The 21,881-nt window shown below is 46.5% G+C and overlaps 1 protein-coding gene across 2 annotated transcripts in view; it reads left to right on the top strand.

The window, feature by feature from the left end:
- The window catches only part of PTH2R (parathyroid hormone 2 receptor), a 2,210,872-nt gene that overhangs the window by 436,898 nt on the left and 1,752,093 nt on the right, over positions 1 to 21,881 (top strand). For both annotated transcript variants that reach the window (XM_073645571.1, XM_073645570.1), the window contains exon 4: positions 9,398 to 9,519. In XM_073645571.1, the coding sequence (XP_073501672.1) occupies positions 9,398 to 9,519 (122 nt within the window). The remainder of the gene's footprint in view (positions 1 to 9,397; positions 9,520 to 21,881) is intronic.

Here is a 21,881-nt window from a genome sequence, read left to right on the forward strand (position 1 = left end):
CGAAGACTACAAAAAACGGGGATTTGGAGGAAGATTCGCTCTCGTGATTGTTGTATAAGAATTCGGCCCATGGCAGGAGATCCACCCAGTCAGAATGGTGGGCATTAACGAAGTGCCGGAGGTAACTGGTCATGATCTGATTGATCCGCTCCACTTGACCATTAGACTGTGGGTGGTAAGCGGAGGTGAAGTCCAGGGTGACGTCTAGCAATTTACAAGTGGCTCTCCAGAAACGAGAAGTGAACTGTACCGCACGATCCGACACGATGTGACGGGGCAGGCCATGAAGACGGAAGATGTGGCGGATAAAGTCTTTAGCCAGCTCGGGTGCAGACGGGAGGCCTGGCAGGGGAATGAAGTGAGCCATCTTGGAAAAGCGGTCAGCGACCACCCAAATGACCGTACAACCGGCAGAGACGGGAAGATCAGTTATGAAGTCAATCGCTATATGCTGCCAGGGGGCAGAAGGTACTGGCAGAAGAAGGAGGCGACCGGCTGGCAGGTGTCTCGGAACTTTGTTGCGGGCGCAGGACACACAGGCAGAAACAAAGTCTATTACATCCTTGTGCAGGTTAGGCCACCAGTAGTGCCGGGTAATAAGCTGGAGGGTCTTTTTCTGACCGGCGTGGCCAGCTAGTTTAGACGAATGACCCCAGTGTAGGATCTTCTCTCGATCAGGTACCGAAACGAACGTCTTACCGGGAGGGAGACGATTTAGACTCACGGGAGCCACCTGCATTACTCTGGCGGGATCGATGATATGTTTAGGTTCTTCCTCGAGGTCAGATACCAGAAAGGATCGGGACAAGGCGTCCGCTTTGATGTTCTTGTCAGCCGGGCGAAAATGTAGAACAAAATCAAAGCGAGCAAAAAACAAGGACCACCGGGCTTGGCGCGGATTAAGTCTCTGGGCATGCTGGAGATAAGCCAAGTTCTTGTGGTCAGTGTAAATTATTACCGGATGAAGAGCCCCCTCGAGTAGGTAACACCACTCCTCCAATGCCAGCTTGATGGCCAATAACTCTCGGTCTCCTATGGAATAATTGCGCTCAGAAGAGGAGAAGAGTTTGGAGAAGAAGCCGCAAGTTACCATCCTCCCGGAAGAAGATTTTTGAGTAAGTACAGCTCCGGCTCCAGAGGAGGAGGCGTCAACCTCCAGAAAGAACTGCTTGTTGCCGTCCGGACGATGCAGCACCGGGGCGGAAGAGAAGGCCTGTTTTAAGGAAAGAAAGGCCTCCTCTGCTTCGGACGGCCATTTCTTGGGATTAGTACCCTTACGGGTGAGCGCGGAGATTGGGGCAGTCCGGGAAGAGAAGTGTGGTATGAAGAGGCGGTAGTAGTTGGCGAAGCCCAGGAACCGCTGAATGGCCTTCAACCCCTCCGGTCGGGGCCATTTCTCGATGGCAGACAGTTTCTCTGGATCCATTCGTAGGCCGGTCTGAGAAATAATGTAGCCCAAAAACGGAAGCGAGGTCTGCTCAAAGAGGCACTTCTCATATTTAGCGAAGAGGTGGTTCTGCCTGAGCCTGAGCAGGACCTGACGAACGTCCCTCCGGTGAGTCTGGAGATCCGGAGAGAAGACCAAGATGTCGTCCAGGTACACCACAACGCAGGAGTAGAGAAGGTCGCGGAAGATGTCATTGACCAACTCTTGAAAGACGGCAGGAGCGTTACAGAGACCAAAGGGCATTACCAGATATTCATAGTGGCCGTCCCGGGTGTTGAATGCAGTCTTCCATTCATCCCCTTGACGGATACGGACCAGGTTGTACGCCCCACGGAGGTCCAGTTTGGTGAAGACTCTAGCCCCCCTCAGGCGATCAAATAATTCTGGAATGAGCGGAAGGGGGTACTTATTCTTCACCGTGATCTGGTTAAGGCCTCTATAGTCTATACAGGGACGGAGAGAGCCGTCCTTCTTTTTTACGAAGAAGAAGCCTGCTCCCGCCGGGGAGGTAGATTTCCGGATGAATCCCCTGGCCAAATTCTCCTCAATATATTCGGACATCGACCGGGTCTCAGCAGCTTACAATGGGTAAATACGCCCACGGGGAGGAGTAGTACCGGGTAACAGGTCGATAGGACAGTCGTATGGTCTATGAGGGGGTAATGTCTCTGCCTCCTTTTTATTAAAGACATCAGCAAATGACCAATGGGAATCGGAAGTCCAGGTAGATTAGTTGGGGTAGGAGAAGGACGGACGGGATGAACAGGAACCAAACAAGTCTTATGACAGTCCTGTCCCCAGCGAAGGACTTCTCCGGTCTGCCAGTCAAGCACGGGTGCATGTCTCTGGAGCCAAGGTAGACCTAGTAAGAGGGCGTGAGAGAGTCCAGGCAGAACATGAAAAGAGATGCTCTCAGAATGCAGCATTCCCACCTGCAGAGTTATGGATTCGGTGATGAGTTGGATGGGACGTGGTAAGAGGCCCCCATCCACAGCAGCGTCAGATAATGGTACAGCCAGAGGTTTGGTGGGAATGCGGTATTTTTCTACCAGGGACTGTGAAATAAGATTCCCGGCCGCTCCAGAGTCAAGTTGGGCTAGTTCGAAATAACGATTCTCCCCGCAGATAATAGAGACTGACAGTAGCAGAGATGGAGAGGATTTATTCTTGTCTAGGTCGACCTCTCTGAGCGAACCTAGACACAGGCGTTTCCCGACCTCTCCGGGCAGGTACGGATCCGGTGCTCCTTACTGCCACAGTAGAAGCAGCTCCCTTCGGCACGGCGTAAGTCCTGACAGGTTTTGACCATCTTGGTCTGGTCGACCTGCATAGGCTCAGGAGAGTGTACCTGGGGAGAAACGGAGGGAGTGACGGGTTTCTGAAAAGTAGGAGCTAGACGTGGAAACCTCCTCTCACGGGTGACCTCTTTGGCACGCTCCTGGAACCGTAGGTCAATCCGGGTGGCAAGAGTTATTAGGTCATCGAGAGTGGTAGGAATGTCTCGACCGGCAAGTTCATCTTTAATACGGCCGGACAGACCCTCCCAGAAGACAGACACCAGAGCGTCGTTATCCCAAGCCAGCTCCGAGGCAAGGGTACGGAACCGTATGGCATATTGGCCCACGGTGAGATTTCCCTGGTGGAGGCGTAGCAAAGATGATGCGGATGAGGTCCTCCGTCCGGGTTCGTCGAAGACTTTCCGGAAAGCCGTGAGAAAGGCAGGCAAGTCGGACACCAGGGGGTCTCCTCTCTCCCATAGAGGATTTAGCCAGGCCAGGGCCTCCCCGGTGAGATGGGACATGATGAAGGCAATTTTGGCCCGGTCGGAGTTAAACTGGTGGGACAGGAGTTCAAAGTGCAGGGTGCACTGATTTATGAAGCCCCGAGCCTGAGCGGAGTCGCCTCCGAAGCGAGGAGGTGCAGAAAGCCGGGGTACGGGGTAGGATACCATGGTATTGGTGGGCAGCGGGGCTGCCGGGTTGCGAATCATGGCACTGGCGGAGGTTGCTGGTGGAGCAGTCAGAGTGTCCAGGCGAGAATTGACATTCCGCAGGTGACCCAGGATGGACTCCTGTTGGGACCTCTGACGGGACAGTTCATGACAGAGGTCCGAGAGCGAGGGAGCTTGGGTGCCACCGGGTTCCATGGCCCGAGCAAACTGTAACGGGTCTGGGAGGCGGAACCTCAGAGCTACTATACAAGGGGTAACTGGCAACGGGACCTGAGGGCTGAAGCAGAGTAGTGAACAGTGCAACAACATTGCTCGGGCACCTCCATTTTGGAGGAGGTGCCTTATATATGGTGAAGTCCTCCGGCCATTGGCCGGGGACTCCCTAGGACGGCGCGCGCGGCCCCTTTAAGAGGGAGGGAGCGCGCGCCCCAAGCACAGTGGCCGGGAAGGAGCGCGCGCCGCCAGCAGAGCGGGAGGAGGACGCCGGGCTCGGAGCAGAGAGGTGAGGGGAACAGCGTCCCTGCCCAGCAGAGGGCAGGGACGCCGACGCTACAGTCTCCTTATCTCGTTCCAGGAAATGGATGGCAATCCGGGTGGCTAGTGAGACCAGATCATCCAGGGTGGTAGGAATGTCCCAGCCCGCTAGCTTGTCCTTGATCCGTCCGGAAAGATCCTCCCAGAAGGTGGACACCAGGGCCTCGTTGTTCCAGGCAAGCTCAGAAGTGAGGGTACGGAACTGTATGGCAAACTAGCTCACAGTGAGACTCCCTTGGCGGAGTCGGAGCAATGTGGAGGCAGTAGAAGTCTTTTGTCGGGCTCATCGAAGCCCTTCCGGAAGGCAGTGAGGAAAGCTGGAAGATCAGACACCAGGGGATCCCCTCTCTCCCATAGAGGGTTTAGCCATGCCAATGCTTCCCCGGTGAGGAGAGACATGATGAACGCCACCTTGGCCCGGTCAGAGGGAAACTGATGTGCCAGTAGTTCAAAGTGCAGTGTGCACTGGTTCAGAAAACCCCGACATAAGACGGGGTCACCCCCAAAACGAGGAGGCGCAGAGAGCCGGGGTCCTGAGCTGGATGCCGTGGCACTGGTAGGCAGAGGCGCCGCTGGAGCAGGTGTCGCTCGGCTTGAGGCTGATACTGGTGGGACGGACAGCGTGTCCAGGTGAGAGATGACAGACCGCAGGTAGGTCAGGATGGTTTCCTGTTGGGATCTCTGACGAGAAACCTCCTGGTACAGGTCAGCAAGCGAAGGGGCCTGAGGGCCACCGGGTTCCATGGCCCGTGCAAACTGTTACGGATCCGGGTGGTGGAACCTCTGTGCTGCGGTGCAAGGAGGGACCAGAGGGGCGTAACTAGGTATCAACTCGGACTGACCAAGGTCGCACGGCAGCTCAATCGACTCCGTGAACCAGGGAAGGACCGAGCAGAGGGACCAGGTGCTACTCTGAACCAGTCCTTGTATGAGAGCAGGTGACTCCCACGGGTCAGAAGGCAGGGACTGACCGGTACAGCAGATGAGCACGGCAGGCAGGCTGACGGGTGATCCGGGAAGACGGACTTGCAGACACCACGGGTAACTGGCAGGAGCCTCCAGGTAGGCTGGCTGGTATGCATGGCAGGTAACTAGTACGTTCTCTGGGTAGGCAGACAAGCCTGGCCCATAGACAGACTGGCGGGTTAGGACCGTATGCAGACCGTCGGGCTGGAGAGTGTACTTGGCTGGTGGACACAGGTAGACAGGCTGGCGGATTGGACTGGTAGTCAGGTTGGCGGATTGTTAGTAAGGCTGGCGGACTTGACTAGTAGTCAGGCTGGCGGACTGGACTGGTAGTCAGGCTGGCAGCGGGACCTGAGGGCTGAAGCAGAGTTTAGAACACAGAGCTACAACCATTGTTTTGATGCCTTCAGTGTGAATGTACAATTTTCATAGTCATGAAAATACAGAAAAATCTTTAAATGAGAAGGTGTGTCCAAACTTTTGGTCTGTACTGTATATATGCAAGCTTTCAGAGCACAGAAGCTCCTTCATTTTTGGCATAAAAGTATTTACACCGATTTTTCTGGCTAACACGGTACCACAATATGACTCTGTTTTAAATATATGTGATATGTTCTTTTCCCAACCAATAACCACCACTAGTTAGAGATCATGAAATAGATTTTTAGGACTCTGGTCCAATGGTGTCACTGGTGTGTCAGGGTTGACAGACAGTCATACGGTATCCAGCTGTAGATGGTCGCTGTATTTGGCCTTACAAACATCTCCCTGATCCATTTATTATTCCTCTCTCTTTAGGACCCAGCGGTAAACTCACCTTACTTGGGGATTATACCTTTCCCTTTAGGACCCTTAGTTATCCTCACCTTTCTGCTGTTGATCAGCACTTCCTTCTTGTGTCCTTAAATACACTCAGATCTCCAGAGAGTTGCTGGTGATAGCGTGTTGTACCTATTCAGGCCTAGGATTCTAGTAGTAGAGTAGAATTACCTTGGAGTTTTTTTGTGGATTGTTGCCATGCTTTCTCCGGTGTCATCTTGGAGCTAAGTGTATTCCTCTGTTTGTTTCCCCTGTTTGTACTTTAGTTTGTAGTGGGGTTGACATAGTGCTCACCTTCCCCGATTCATCCCTTTTTCCCATCGTTATACGCTGGGTTCTTCCCATTCCTAGAGTGAAATTATCACAAGCCAGTTAAAAAAAAAAACTGACGACTGTTTTTTTGTTTTTTTTTGTATTGTTATGGATCCCATTTCGGTGTTGGAGGAGCGGCTTCAGAATTTGTCTCTGGAGGTAGCTGAGCTTCGATCAGCTGTTCAGCAGCAATAGCAGCAGCGGTCACAGACGCCTTATGTTGGGGACTCTGCGGGTAGGCCGGTCCAGCTTAAGTCTAAAGTTGCTCTCCCAGACAGGTTTTCAGGAAGTAGAGACAGAGAAATTTTTAGTATTTAAAGCTTTTAAATGATACGTTTTCACCTTACTCTTCTGGATATAAGGAGCAGCGAGTGAGGATTGTGATCTCACTGTTACAAGAAGATCCTTAATCCTGGGCTTTCTCTTTGCCACAAGGCTCTGCTTGCCTCCAGTCAGTTGAAGGATTTTTCAGGCTCAGGCCCTCATCTATGATGATTCTGACCGAATCTCCTTGGCTGAATCCAGGCTGCATCGCCTTCAGCAGGGGGATCTGTCAGTGGAGACTTATTGTTCTGAATTTCTTAGATGGGCAACTGATGCCAAGTGAAATGCTGCTGGGGGGGCGGTATGGGGGTGAACCTGTACTCATGGATTTGGAGGAGCCCATGCAGTTAAGGGGAGCTACTGCATCACATATTTCCACTAAATCCACAAGAGAAAGGGTGTGTGGTTTTTTTGTGGTAAAAAGGGACATTTTATTGGGGACTGTCCCTTGGTTCCTAACCTAAAAGGAACATCTGGAACTTGATTAACCCTTGGTAGTGTGGAGTTGGATAATCAGGGGGTGTGTTTGTCTTCTACATGCAACTCTCGGTTTGTCCTGATGGCAGAGGTAGTGCTAGAGAGCAGGACAGAGAAAATTTCTGTGTTTTTGCACAGGGGAGCTGGAGTCAGCATGGTTGATGCTGGGTTTGTGAGAACTCATGGGATTACTTGCAACACGTTAAATAAGCCCATCCCCATTTATGCCATTGACTCAGCGACACTTGCTCAGAGATGTCTGACACAGATTGTACATGATATAAGACTGAGGGTGGGGTCCTCAGTCCTGGAGGGCCTTTCCACTCCTGTTGTACTGGTCTACTCTGGTTGGTGAAATATAATCCGATAATGGATTGGTAATCCAGGGAAATGATAAAATGGAGAGATGACTGTTATGAAAACTGATTAAACACCTTTCTTTCTGCAGTCTCTATAGACCTTACCTGCATTTCTCTCTGGTTTTGAGGACTTATTTTTTGAGAAGGGGTGTCAGGATTTGCCTTCTCATCATGCCTATGATTGTCCCATTAACCTGTTTCCCGGAGCTAGACTACCCAAGTCCAGACTGTATAATCTTTCGGGTCCTGAGAAACAAGCCATGAAGGATTTCATTGCTGAAAGTCTGGAGAAGGAACATATCAGACCCTCCTCTTCGCCCGTGGTGGCAGGGTTCTTCTTCGTTAAGAATAAACATGGGGGTCTCTGTCCTTGTTTAGATTTCCGGGAATTGAATCAAATTACCGTACAAGATCCGTATCCTCTTCATCCAATTCTGGATTTATTCAACCAGACTGTGGGAGCTAACATTTTTTCCAAGTTGGATTTAATAGGAGCCTACAATGGTTACAATCAGAGAAGGGAATGAATGGAAAACGGCTTTCAGTATACCCTGAAAGGCATTTTGAAAGTCTGGTTATACCTTTTTGGTCTCACCAATGCACCTGCTGATTTCTAGCATCTTGTTATACCTTTTTGGTCTCACCAATGCACCTGCGGTTTTCCAGCATTTTGTAAGCTATATTTTCCTCCATTTAGTGGGCAGGTTTGTGGTGGTCTATTTGTATTCTATTTTGATTTACTCACCTGATTTAGATACACATGTCATGTTAAACAAGTACTCCACTCTCCCTTTCCCTAGTTGTAGGGCTCCCTCCCATTTTCCCATTGTTATAAGCTGGGTTCTTCCAATTCCTTTGAGAATATTCAGTCAATGCTAGGAGACTCAAATGAATGGTCATCGGAGATAAGAAAAAAACATTAAGTTAGAGTAGAGAGGGAATGGTAGGAACATTTTTTGAAATACATTAGAAAAGTTATTAGATTATTACACCAAATGGTAAGACATATAGTAAGAAATTCTCTTAGTTTCAGACAAACACATCAACCACTTAAATACTATTATCAATTACTATCAGCTGAGTTTAAGTGGAACAATCGTGTAACGTAACTTTTCCTGTGCCCATCACTATTCCCCCCTATGATGCGATCATTTAGTGCATGTAACTTGACTTTGCAGTCAAGGGCCTTCTAAAGTTTCCCATTGCTGTCATACTTGTACTCCCTTGATGCCTAGCCATATGGGGGCTTCATGGGAGATTGCTTACACCACAGGATGCACTGGAAACTACAATCAAATGATCTCTTAGGGCAGCTAAAAAGAGATTAAATTAGCAAAAAAATGTTTGCAATTTTTTTAAATTTAAAAATTGTAGAAGTTGAAATTACTTTCCCCTTTTTCCTGTTCAAAATTAAACAAGTAAAAAATATCTTGTATTGCAGGGTCCATAAAAGTCTGATTTATGAAAATATGAAGTTATTTAACACATATGTAGAGAGAAAAAAAAATCAAATAGACAGAATTGACATTAATAAGTTCCTACATCTTGCCCTGAAAAAAATACAATGAAGAGATCATTTAACTACTGAAACATAAAGCAATCTCTATACAAGTCCGCTACTGTTGTAATCATACCCTATTTCACCACACTTGGAATTCTTTCCTCGTTTTTCAGTCCATTTTATGGTAAAGTGAATGGTAAAATTAATAACTATAACTCACCCCAATAAACAAGCCCTTATAAAAGTATGTAAATGAAAAATTTGGAAAAAGTTCTGACTCTTAGACAAAAGCAAGGAAAAAATAAAAGCAAAAACACTAAGAAATCACATGGACATGAATGGACATAAATTTGATCTAAACATAATGGAAATAATGCTTTAAAATAGTCATGCACAATGTTATCTAGTGTTTTATATAGTATAGTCAGGCTTGGACTGGCCCATAAGGAAATGGATGAATCGCCCTGGTTGACCCTTGTACAGTAGTGGGCCCATCACTCACTTATACGAGCAGTAGTTGGCACAATACACTTGATTCATTATGTACAATTGTCAATGTTACTTGTGGGTCCATGGCACTCTAGTCTGTAAATGTGTACAGTGGTATAGCTCTCTGTATTTCATGTTTCTCATATTATCTATAGTAAACAATATGAAGATAATATACTTAATTTTTTTATACATGCTCTTTTCTTTTTTTTTTTTAGGAATGGTTTATAGAAAGTGCAATATAAATGGAACATGGGACTTTGTGCAAAATTCCAATCGATCATTTTCAAATTATTCTGAATGTATCAGCTTTTTGGAGCCTGAATTGAGCCATGGCAAAGTAAATATAATTAATTTACAAATATGAATATTGAAAGCTACAAAACATTTTGAAATCATTAGTGTCTAAGGAATTATGAATGCGGGAGTGTTTAGTTATTTCCTCTCTTTCTTTGCAACCCCTCCACACATTGTTGAGTCATGAAAAAATTACTTACTGTTTAAATTAGTTTTTTTTCTATTCTTTGAGGCTGATTCATTAAAGGGAACCTGTCACCAACAAAATGCTATTAACCTACAGATATGGGCTTAATCTGCAGGTTAATAACGTTGCAGACCTGCCCTGTGCCTGCACTTACCCCAATGCTGCAGAGAGAAAATTAACTTTATTCAATGTATTTTTAAAATGTTTTTTTTTTTAATACAAATTGTGATGTAAAGAAAACTGCAAAACAAATGCAACATTTTACTTTTCATACTGGCTACAAGGATCACTCTAGACTTCTATTTTCTATTGTATTAAGAAATCCATATGTACATTAACAGCAATAGAATGACTCAAATCATATATTTTGTATTGAAGTATATGAGTGTGCAAAGGTCACTGTGAAGGTATAAGGAAGTGGAGGTGTTGCCACCCCCCTTGAAGATACAATGTTGGTATATATATGTGCTTTACAGAAACCTGGCTGCATGAGGAGGTCCCAGATTCATGTGTCTCGGTACCAGGGTTTCAAATGGTTCGGGCTGATAGAGAGAGAGTTAGATGCGGCAAGAAAAAAGGTGGAGGAGTGATACTCTACATTAACAACAGATGGTGCAATCAGGGGCATGTAACTGTTAAGGAGAAACATTGCTGTCCAAATATTGAACTGTTAGCAGTGGGCCTCAGGCCTTACTATCTGCCTAGAGAATTCACTCTTGTTATTGTAGTTGTGATGTATATACCACCATCTGCGAACCCAGAGGCTGCTGGGGATGTGTTGTCAAGGGTGATGGCCCGGCTTCAGACTAAACACCCAAACTCTCTAACTGTAATTTCTGGGGATTTCAATCGAGTAAAGATCTCATCTGCAATACCAAAGTTCTATCAATATGTCAAATGTCCTACACGGGACAACAACACACTGGATCTCCTCTTTGCTAATGTTAAGAATGCTTATTCATCGGCTGCATTACCCCCCCTGGGGAAATCTGACCACAACCTCATACTATTGTCTCCTGCTTACCAACCAGACGTCCGCAAACAACCAGTGACAATTAAAAAGATAAGGAAGTGGTGTCCAGCAGCAGAGGAGGCGTTACAAGACTGCTTTGACTGTACAGACTGGGAGGTGTTGTGTACCATGAAAGAGAAATGTAATGTTAATGAGATTACTGGCAGAGTTACTGATTACATCAACTTCTGTATGGACATTGTAGTACCTGTTCAAGAGATTCGGTGTTATGCAAACAATAAGCCATGGATTACAAAAGAGTTGAAACATTTACTAAACATGAAAAAACTGGCTTTTAAAAGGAAGGACAAGGAGGCATTGAAAATTATACAGCGAGACCTAAAGGGGAAAATTAAGATTGCCCGTGAGGCATTCAGAGTTAAATTAGAAAATCAATTTGCACAAAAAAGCTCCAGAGAGGTGTGGGCTGGAATGAAGCTAGTGACTGGGTTTAAGGCAAGGTCGGAGCAGGGGGGTGGTGGACTTACAATGGCTAATGAAATGAATCAGTTCTTCAATAGATTCAGCAATAAAGGTGCGGTAGCAGCAGGGAAGGGGGAGGAGGCCGGGGAACAACTAGCTAAATTAACAGGGGGTGAAATAGATAATTTCTCGGTCTCCAAAAATGACGTGAGGGACCAGTTTAGTAAGCTGGCCATTGGCAAAGCAGCAGGGCCTGACGGTCTCAGTCCACGTGTCCTCAGAGTGTGTGCAAATGAGTTATGTACTGTCTTCCAGCATCTCTTTAACCAGAGCTTACAATCAAAGAGAGTACCAGTGCTATGGAAGACTTCCTGCCTGGTGCCGATTCCCAAGACTACCTTCCCGGCTTCCCCGGGGGACTATAGACCGGTGGCCTTAACATCGCATGCGATGAAGTCCTTGGAGAGAATAGTACTTGCTCACTTGTGTCCGAGGGTGATGGCGCATACTGATGCTCTTCAGTTTGCGTACCGGCAGGGACTGGGTGTGGACGATGCTGTAGCGTCTCTGCTACAAACAGTACATTCCTTTTTGGACAATGATGGAACCACAGTGCGTGCTTTGTTCTTTGATTTCTCTAGTGCATTCAACACATTACAGCCACTCTTACTGCGAGGAAAGTTGATTAAAATGGCGGTGGATGAGGGACTTGTGAATTGGATAATTGACTACCTGTCGGATAGGCCACAGTTTGTTAGGTGGGGGACGGCTACATCAGATAGTGTACTGAGCAGTGTCGGAGCCCCGCAGGGAACAGTGCTGTCGCCATTCCTCTTTACATTGTACACAGCTGACTTTCAGTATAAATCAGACCGTTGTCACCTCCAGAAGTACTCGGATGACTCTGTGATAGTTGGCGGTATTGGGAAGGACCAGGACGAAGAGGAATATAGAAGGGTGGTTGCGGACTTTGTAGTATGGTGCCAGGCTAACCATCTAGAACTAAATGTTAAGAAAACCAGGGAGTTGGTGATGAGCTATGGAAGGTGCAAGAAGGTATGCCTACCTGTTACCATTGACGGTCAGGATGTGGAGATGGTGGACAGTTTCAAATATTTGGGGGTTTACCTGGATAGCAAGCTAGACTGGAAGTGCCACATGGAGAAGGTCTACAAGAAGGGGATGAGTAGATTGTACTTCCTAAGGAAGTTAAGGTCTTTTAATGTGTGTGGCAAAATGCTTGAGGTGTTCTACCAATCCATTGTGGCTAGTGCCACCTTTGCGGCAATAATTTGCTGGGGTAACAGTGTGCGTGTTGCTGACGCCAACAAGCTCAACAAACTTATAAAGAAGGCTAGCGCGACGGTGGGCCTACAGCTTGGGACTTTTGAAGAGGTGGTAGAGGATAGGATTAAGAAGAAGTGCAGAGCTATAATGGGCAACAACACACACCCGCTTTATGAACTGTTTGCGAAACAGAAGAGCACATTCAGCAATCGCCTAATACAACTAAGGTGTAAAAAGGAAAAATACAGGAGATCGTTTGTTCCAACAGCTATGGGGGTGTTTAACAAATGTCTGAAAAGCAATGTCTAAAGCATTCCAAATGTTTTGTTATTATATGTGTCATGTTCGAGATCTGTGTTCTGCTGCTGTGATACCGCAATTTCCTCCGGGATAAAATAAAGTATATCTTATCTTATCTTATCTTATATAATGCATTGAATAGTTTTAAATGTGATTTTGTTTATTTAGTAATTTGCATGCACATAGTTGGGCATAGATAGAGTTAATAGTTGGGACTAGCCTAGAATGGGAGGGGCTACGTGGGGATACAGGAGACAGCTTCCTGGTAATGAGTCAGATAGGTGTTTCACTACTGAATATTAGGCCCTATGATCTACCAACTTGCAGACCTACATGCTAAAGGGTGTTATGTGCGAAGAGGATGGACATCAGATATAATACTTCCTAATGACCAAGGAAACGTGAAGAGACATTTGACAGATTGGAACCCAGGCTTGGGAGGCCATTTATATGGCATGGAACTTTGCCCTGAGGGGGGAGTAGAAGACCCACTGAAAGGGGATTGAAATCAGTGGGAACTGTATCAGAATGACGCTAGTGAACAATTTTTCTACATTGAAAGAAAGCTATGGTCACCATGTTGGGAAATGAATTCTCCTACGGAGACTTTCAGGACACTATTGATGAGTCGTACCGATGTACCTCAAGCAGTAAGTGGCACCAGCACTGTCCCTTGATGACGATTTGTTTGAAGGTGATGCTAGAAGCAGTGGTGAAGCACTGGTGTCACTCAGTGCTTCTATGTCTGCCCCACTGACAACATCTTCTTTTGCAGAAGCTACTGCAGTGGGGGAGATAAAAGAAGAGTGCAGGGGCTGCACTCACATCTCCCACAGCACCCATCACTTAGGATCCAGGGAGCCTTAAGAAGTAGTGATGATGCAAGAAAATAGTGAGTAACTGTACCACTGCCCGCTTTAACTTCCTGTTCCAGGAAGGGCAATGGATGACGAGAAGAGTGAGTCTAGCCCCAGCCTCCTGTGACGTCACATTTGAGACTCCTTTCAAACAAAATGCCACAGAAAGTACAGTAATAATACACATTTAGGCTATGTGCACACTAAGCGTTTTTGATGCGTTTTCACGGCGTTTAGAAAACGCTTGTTAATAGGTCTGCCAGCTATAGAAATTGAGATCCTGACGTGCTGTGCACATGATGCAGAAATTTCCACTCAGAATTACAATTCCGGAAAAAAACGCAGCATGATCATTAAGCCCAACGTTTCCGGCACGTTTCCCGCCCATTGACTTTAATTGAAACGCAGAAAATCTGCAAGTATAATATTTACGCCTACGGATTTGCTGCGTTTCAATTAAATCCAATGGATGGGAAACACTCTGGAAATGCGCTGTGGGTGGTGCCCGGTCGGCAGACGAGTACAACAACTCCTCTCATCTGACCGCCGCTCCCACTGAGGGGAGCAGTAGTTCTCCTCAGCAGAGCTGGGAACCTCCAGCAGTAAAAAAAATAAAAAAAATCCATATACTCACCTGTTTGGTGTGCCCTGGTGTCCTCCTGGTCCCCGGCAATGTTCTCTCAATGGCGGCCGGCGGTATACTGCAGGGAGCGCGCTTGCTCCCTGCAGTATACTGTGCTGTCAGGACCTGCGGTCACGTAAGCGATCAGCTGATCGCTCATGTAACCTCCCCATGGGAGCATTCTGAAGAATGTTCCCAGGGTGAAGGTGGTGAGAGCTCACCTGGGCTGATCAGCTGATGAACCCCAGTGACCTCCTGCACAGCAATGTATACTGATAGGAGTGATTTTACAGTAACAACTGTGATTGCTGATGTCACTGCTGTAGAAGTGACCTGGTCACCGAGGGACAATCGGCGGTAATAGTGGACTGCGTCATGACGGCGGACAGGTGAGGGATATGGTTTTGTTGTTTTATGTTTTTTTCAGAAGATCGATGGCTTCATGGACAGAGTGTGATAAAATTTTTTTTAGAACCGTGTGTTTATTTAATTAAAATACTTTATTCTGGTCGTGTCTTTTATGGAAAAAGCGGCGACCATTTTACTACGCAGTTAGTAATGGGGGTGTCTTACAGACCCCCTGCATTACTAACCTGAGCTTCACGTCAGCCTCCAATGCAAGGCTGCCGTGAACCCCAACCCCATTACCCCACTTGCCACCACTACAGGGCAGTGGAAAGAGAGGAGGCTAAGCTCCAGATTTGGCGCATCTTTTGGATGAGCCATTTCTGGGACTGCTGAGGTGTAATATTAATAGCCGTGGAGGGTGCTAGTACTCATGGCCCCTTCCCTGGCTATTAATATCAGCCTGCAGCTATCTAGTTTAGCCTTTTCTGGTTAGATTTTATAGGGGGACCCACGTCAATTTTTTTCTGGGGTCCCTCTGTATTCTAGCCAGTAAAGGGTAAACAAACAGCTGTGTGCTGATATTAATAGCTGGGGATTATTTCTGGCTAATGGCCCCTTCCCCAGCTACTAATATCAGCCCTCAGCGGTTGGAATTCCCTCTGCTGGTTATAAAAATGACGCGGGAGCCAACACCATCTTTTGTTTTTATTTTAGGCTCTGTTTCCACGATCAGGACGTAGCAGCGCTTTGGACGCATTTTTTTTTTCTGCATCCAAAATGCTGCATTCTATTGAACGCAGATAAATCCACATGTGTTCACTGACCCATGTGTATTTAGCGCATTCAATACATATTAGTGGTCAAATTTCTGTTGCGGAGATTAGCGAGAATTTGACATGCTGTGGTCCTGAAAAACGAGCCGCATGCCAGTGTCCACGAGTGATTCGCAGCCTCAGATGCACGCATAGTGGACATGGGATTTTTACAAATGCCATCCACTATGCTGTAACATCTGGATGCTGCAGGTTTGACGCTGTATAAATGCAGCGTCAAACCTGCAGCGGCTCCTGATTCTGATATTAATTATTTCTATGAATGCCAAGACATCATAAATAGTTTTGAGTGGCTTCTGCGGCTGGTTCTTTTTTGAGTCGGACCTATGCTATATTTTAACCCCCAGTGTTGTGCTTGCTGTGTGAGTGGTTCTGTGGTGAATTGGTACTAGCCTGGGGTTGCAGACCCATTTTGAAGATATTGCATTAGGAAGCACCATGTTAATGTTTTTTAATTTCCAAAATGGGTGGCTAACAAGGCAAGGCTTGTTTGTAGTGTTGAGCCACCCCCGTAGTGTTCGGGTTCGGTTCAGTTCGTCGAACACAGGGATGTTCGAGGAACTGTTCGTCGAACACCTTAGAACACCGTCGAACACCATCGAACACCGTTAAAACCAATGGCGGGCAAACAAAAACACATAGAAACACATAGAAAACACCTTCAAAGGTGTCCAAAAGCTGACAAACTGCTCAGAAGGCACTCTCTTTAAAAAAGCCAGCCGGCAATTCAGCAGCGGCATACACCGGTACCCGACAATTTAGACAAGAAGGAATAGAGCATCACACATAGATTAGATAGATAGAAACATGTCAGTCACATATATAAGAAGTATAGTGACAGTGTTGGTTACTGTACTTGTCATTTTGTGTTAAAGGATTTATTAAAAAAAATATTAGTGTTTTCATGCACCGTCTCTTTAAAAAAGCCGGCCGGCAATTCAGCATCGGTACCCGACAATTTATAACAGAAAGAATAGAGCATCACACATAGATTAGATAGATAGAAACATGTCAGTCACATTTATAATAAGTACAGTGATAGTGTTGATTACTGTACTTGTCATTTAGTGTTAAAATAAAGGATTTATTTAAAAAAAAATTGGCGTGGGGTTCCCCGTAATTTTAGTCTCTAGCGAAGGTTAAGCAGACGGCTGGGGCAGATGTTTGAAGCCTGAGAAGGGGGTAATACCCATGGAGCTTCCCAGGCTACTAATTTCAGCCCCCAGCTGAATACCTAGCCTTTACTAGCTATTAAAATGGGAAACCCCCCAAAAAATGATGTGGGGTCCCCCCTATTTTAATAGCTAGCAAAGGCTAGGCAGACAGCTGGGGGCTGATATTAATAGCCCAGGAAGGGTGCCATGAATATTGGCCCCCTCCCAGGCTAGAAACACCAGCCGTCAGCCGCCCCAGAAATGTCGCATCCATAGGCTTTTCATGTTTCACTGTGAGCACTGTTCCCATCGATTTGGGCAATCACTGTAATGCCACAACCACCATGGCTGTGGCATTACAGTGAGTGGCAGACAATCCCTGCATGATTGGTGCTCTAAATAGCGCCAGACATGCAGGACACGCTTTTGGTGCACGAACAGTTATCGAACATAACCTCGAACAGCCGAATTCTTTGCAAATCGTTCGCGTTCGTCGAACGACTCGAACACCGCCCAAAACAGCTAGAATTTGAGATTGGCGAACAGTTCTAGTCGAACACCGCTCATCTCTACTTGTTTGAGTAATGCCTCCAGTTTTTTATTTCTTTGCACAAGAATCAAGTCTGGGTGTCTTGCAGTTTTCTTGTAATAATAACTGCTGTAACTGAAAAAAAATGCCTTGGATAAATGTTTTTGTGTGCTTCCCAAAGGATAAGGAACCATTTCCTGGAGATCGTTAACTTAAATATCATTCCTGTAGTATAGATTTTAGTTGTTTAGTTAACCAAAAGAAGAAAAATGTTATTTTGTAATCAAATGAAGGGGCTTTAGTGCACTCTTGGCTTGGTCAATGGTTCAATGCACCATTATGCCCTTCAATTTGCATACAAGGCACTTTGTCATATCTTGATTGATAGCGCTTAAGCAAGTGCAGCTTAAACTCAACCAGTGGTTCTGCACCTCCGTATTGAAACTGCAAAAGTCTTGCCACACTCACATAGTATCATTGCAAGCTCTCTCAACACTGGCTCTAGCCTTTAGTAAATCGCCAAGAACAAGACACGAGCCAACTATAAGACTAGCGCCTGGGCTCTTGTTGTGTTCATGCGCAGGTGCAGGGCCACTGATTAAGTTCAGGCAGCGATTGCTTTAGTGCTGTCAATCAAGATATGACAAAGTGTTCAGTATGCAAATTGATAAGGGGAAATAGTGAACTAAGCACTTGGCCATGCAAAAGAGTGCACCCAAGCCCTATCAGTTGTATATGAAAATAAAAAATTCTGGCAACTAATCCACTAAAATCTATACTAGATGTATGATTTTAATAGGGGCTAAGTCCACTACATACTTATTTAAGTTGTTTAATTAGTGTTAGCGGGACAGACTACCTTTAATTCTGTTTATGAGTTATGATTTCATGGATGATTAATCTATGGATAAAGATTAGTGTTGAGTGAGCATGCTCGACACTGCTCGGTACTCGACCAAGCATCACGCTACTCGGGATGTTCGGCGAGCAGCGAGCATTTCCAGGTTACTCGGGTGTGAGCTCGGGTCTCTGCCCTGCATGTTTGGCGCTCTTTACAGAGCCAATGAACATGCAGGGATTGCCAGCCAGTCACTGTAATGACGCAGCCATGTTGTTTGTGGGGATTACAGTGATTGGCTGGCCGCACAGCGTCACCTCGAGTTTTTAAAACCGGGCGCCGCCATCTTGGACACAGTCGCTCCGGATCAGACAGTGTAGGGACAGCGCTGCTGATTTAGGGAGAGATATATCCTGCAAAATAGTTAGTGTAGGGTCTGTAAAGGCTTCCAGATCAAACAAACAGTCCTTCTCAGGACTAATATCCATCCCAGATATCAGGCAGGCAGGCAGGCTGTATAGGAGACGAAGTGGTTATACCAGCAAATGCTGCATTACAGTCCTGTGTGCTCCTGTTTCTGAAATTGCTGGACTTAGCTCCAGGTCTCGGGGGCCAGGAAAAATCCTTTTTTTTTCATCTAAATCCTCTTTTTTTTTCCCTCCTTCACACTGTACAAATACTTGTCTTATTAACCTTTTGGTGTCCCCCCTCCACCCCCCTGGGAAAAAAAAGTGTGTCTCTGATTTTTCAGGCACAAATATATCTGTTGAAAATGGTGTAGGCCAGAGAAACAGAAGTATGGTTTTGCAGTTCCACGGTTCAAACCTCTGTATTATCCAGTTTTGGGCCTTTTGTATCTAAAAAAAACAGTTTGAGTGTGTCGCTCACTGTTCAGTCGCAAATATATATATTTAAAAAAGTATGGTATACACCAGTAAATTATAACTGTGGTTTTGCTGTTCCACGGTAAAAAATCTTTATTATCCTGCTTTTGGCATTTTTTGCCGTAAAAAAAAAATAATAGTGTCTCCAGATTGTTCAGACAAAATATATCTGTTGAAAATAGTCTGGTGTAGGCCCGAGAAATACAAGTTTGGTTTTGCAGTTCCACAGGTCAAATCTCTGTATTATCCTGCTTTTTTGCATTTTTTGCCGTAAAGAAAAACAGCAGTGTCTCCTGATTGTTCAGACACAAATATATCTGTTGAATATAGTCTGGTGTAGGCCCGAGAAATACAAGTGTGGTTTTGCAGTTCCATGGGTCAAATCTCTGTATTATCCTGCTTTTTTACATTTTTTGCTGTAAAGAAAAACAGTAGTGTCTCCAGATTGTTCAGACACAAACATATCTGTTGAAAATAGTCTGGTGTAGGCCAGATCACTAGAACTGTGGTTTTGCAGTTCCACGGATCAAATCTCTGTATTATCCACTTTTGGGCCATTTTTACCTAAAAAAAAAACAGTTTTAGTGTGTCGCTCACTATTCAGCCGCAAATATATCTATTTAAAATTTTCTGGTATACCCCAGTAAACAATAACTGTGGTTTTGCCATTCCACGGTAAAAAATCTCTATTATTCAGCTTTTGGTATTTTTTCCGTAAAGAAAAACAGTAATAGTTTCTCCCTGATTGTTCAGATTATTTAAAAGAGTCGGGTGTAGGCCAGAGAAATAGAACTGTGGTTTTCCCCTTCCACGGTTATAATCTACTTTGTATTACCCTTTTTCTATTGATAGTGCAAGTGTAAGCTATTTTACTTCCTTTACAATGGGCAAGGCGCATGGCAAGGGACGTGGAAGTGGACGTTCTGGTGATGGTGCGTGCAGAGGACGAGGCCGTGGCCTTGGTGAAAATGTGCCACAACCAACAGCCACATCTTCTCGCTCCCACTTCTTGACCGAATTACTAGGGAAGCACAGAACAACACCAGTATTGCGAACTGATCAGTGTGAACAGGTTATTAATTGGATAGCAGATAATACTTCCAGTTACCTGGGCACCACCACCTCCGGTCTGTCTTTCACACGGTCAACTCTTAGTAGCCGTGAGTCTCGGTCGCATACTCCTCCTCACCCTGATGGTCCTTCCTCCCTCCATGCCGAGTGTCGTCAGACAGCAACTGATCCCACACTTGGACACTCTGAAGAGCTGTTCACTGGTCCATTTCCAGATTTGTGCCCCTCGCCTGCTCCACTTGAAGTGGTGGAAGAGGAGATCCCATGTAGAGATGCCCAAATATTTGAACATCCACGGCCACAGGAAGTCGACGCTGGCAATTTGTCACAAGAGGTGGACGATGACGAGACACAATTGCCAGGAAGTGAGGAGGATCGTGGTGCGCAAGTGGAAGAGGAGGAGGTGGTGGATGATCTAGTAACTGACCCAACGTGGCAGGAGGACATGCAGAGCGAGGCCAGCAGCACACAGGGTGAGGGATGCAGAGTGCCCCATCAGGCAGGAAAAGCAGTGTGGTGGCCGCACACAGAAGGCAGGCAACAATTCCCCGTAACACCAACAAGAGGGACGTTGCTAGTACAACCTGTAGGTCTTCCTGAGTCTGGAATTTTTATAAAGACTCTGCTGATAACCCCAAAAAGGCAATTTGTACCACCTGCCATGCCAGCATCAGCAGGGGTGACAAAACTACCAGCCTGACCACCACCAGCATGATCAGGCACACGGCAGCAAAGCACCCGACTTTGTGGGGCGAACCCCAGGGTCCACGACCAGTGTCAGTGGGTGTCACCACTGCTTCTTCCGCTGTTGTGCATGCAATAGAACCCCCTGTTGTGTGTTCAAGGCAATTCCATGTCCATACTGCATGCAAAGATGCCCCCTCCTCTCAGTCTTTACTTGATATGGCAGTTTCTAAAGAAACAGCATCAACGTCCAAGTCCTCGTCCCACCGCAGCGTTCAATTGTCCATATCCCAGACCTTTGAACGAAAGGGGAAATTCGCAGCTAACGCCCCACAGGCCACAGTCCTATATTCACACATTTCACGACTGCTTGCATTGGAAATGCTGCCTTTTAGGCTGGTGGAAACAGAATCCTTTCGCAACCTTATGGCCGTCCCTCGGTACTCGGTCCCCAGCCGACACTATTTTGCCCGGTGTGCCATCCCCGCACTACACAAGCAAGTGTCCCAAAACATCTGCCGTGCCCTCAACAACAGTTACTGGGAGAGTCCACCTGACAACGGACACGTGGACAAGTGCTTGTGGCCAGGGATGGTACATCTGACGGCACACTAGGTAAACATAGTGGAAGCCGGGACCCAGTCAGACCTTGGGACGGAACACATCCTCCCCACACCGAGGATTGCGGGCCCTATGTCAGTCAGAGTTGCCCCCATAGTGTACAGCTCCTGCGCATCATCCTCCTCCTCCTCATGTTCAGCCTCCATCTCAGATATCACCACATCAGTTACAAGCTGGAAGCACTGCAGTACTGCCTCCGCCAAGCGGCATCAGGCTGTGCTGAAACTCATAAGCTTAGGTGAGAAACCTCACACTGCTTGTGAGTTGTGGACAGCTGTGAAAAAGCAGGCAGATCTGTGGCTTAGACCGCAGAACCTACATCCAGGCATGGTCGTGTGTGACAATGGCCGTAACCTGGAGGCGGCTCTGAGGCGAAGCGAGATCACACACGTACCATGCCTGGCTCATGTGCTTAACCTCGTGGTTCAGTGGTTTCTTAAATCGTACCCCGAGTTGCCAGATCTGCTCGTCAAAGTACGCTACCTGTCAGCTCATTTTAGCAAGTCGGCTACAGCTTCCGCCGCCCTTGCTGTGTTGCAGCAGCGTTTGCAGCTTCCGTCACACCGACTGGTGTGTAATGTCCCCACACGTTGGAACTCTACCCTCCACATGTTGCAAAGGATTTGTGAGCAGAAGAGAGCAGTTGTGGAGTACCAGCTGCAACAAGGCTGTCAATATTCAGGTCAGACTCCATACATAAGACCTCAGGAGTGGACCTGGATGTCTGACATATGTACCATCTTGACAAACTTTGA

This window comes from Phyllobates terribilis, unplaced genomic scaffold (assembly GCF_046119375.1).
Source record: "Phyllobates terribilis strain yellow unplaced genomic scaffold, ASM4611937v1 Scaffold_9__5_contigs__length_417890890, whole genome shotgun sequence".
Lineage (NCBI taxonomy): Eukaryota > Metazoa > Chordata > Amphibia > Anura > Dendrobatidae > Phyllobates > Phyllobates terribilis.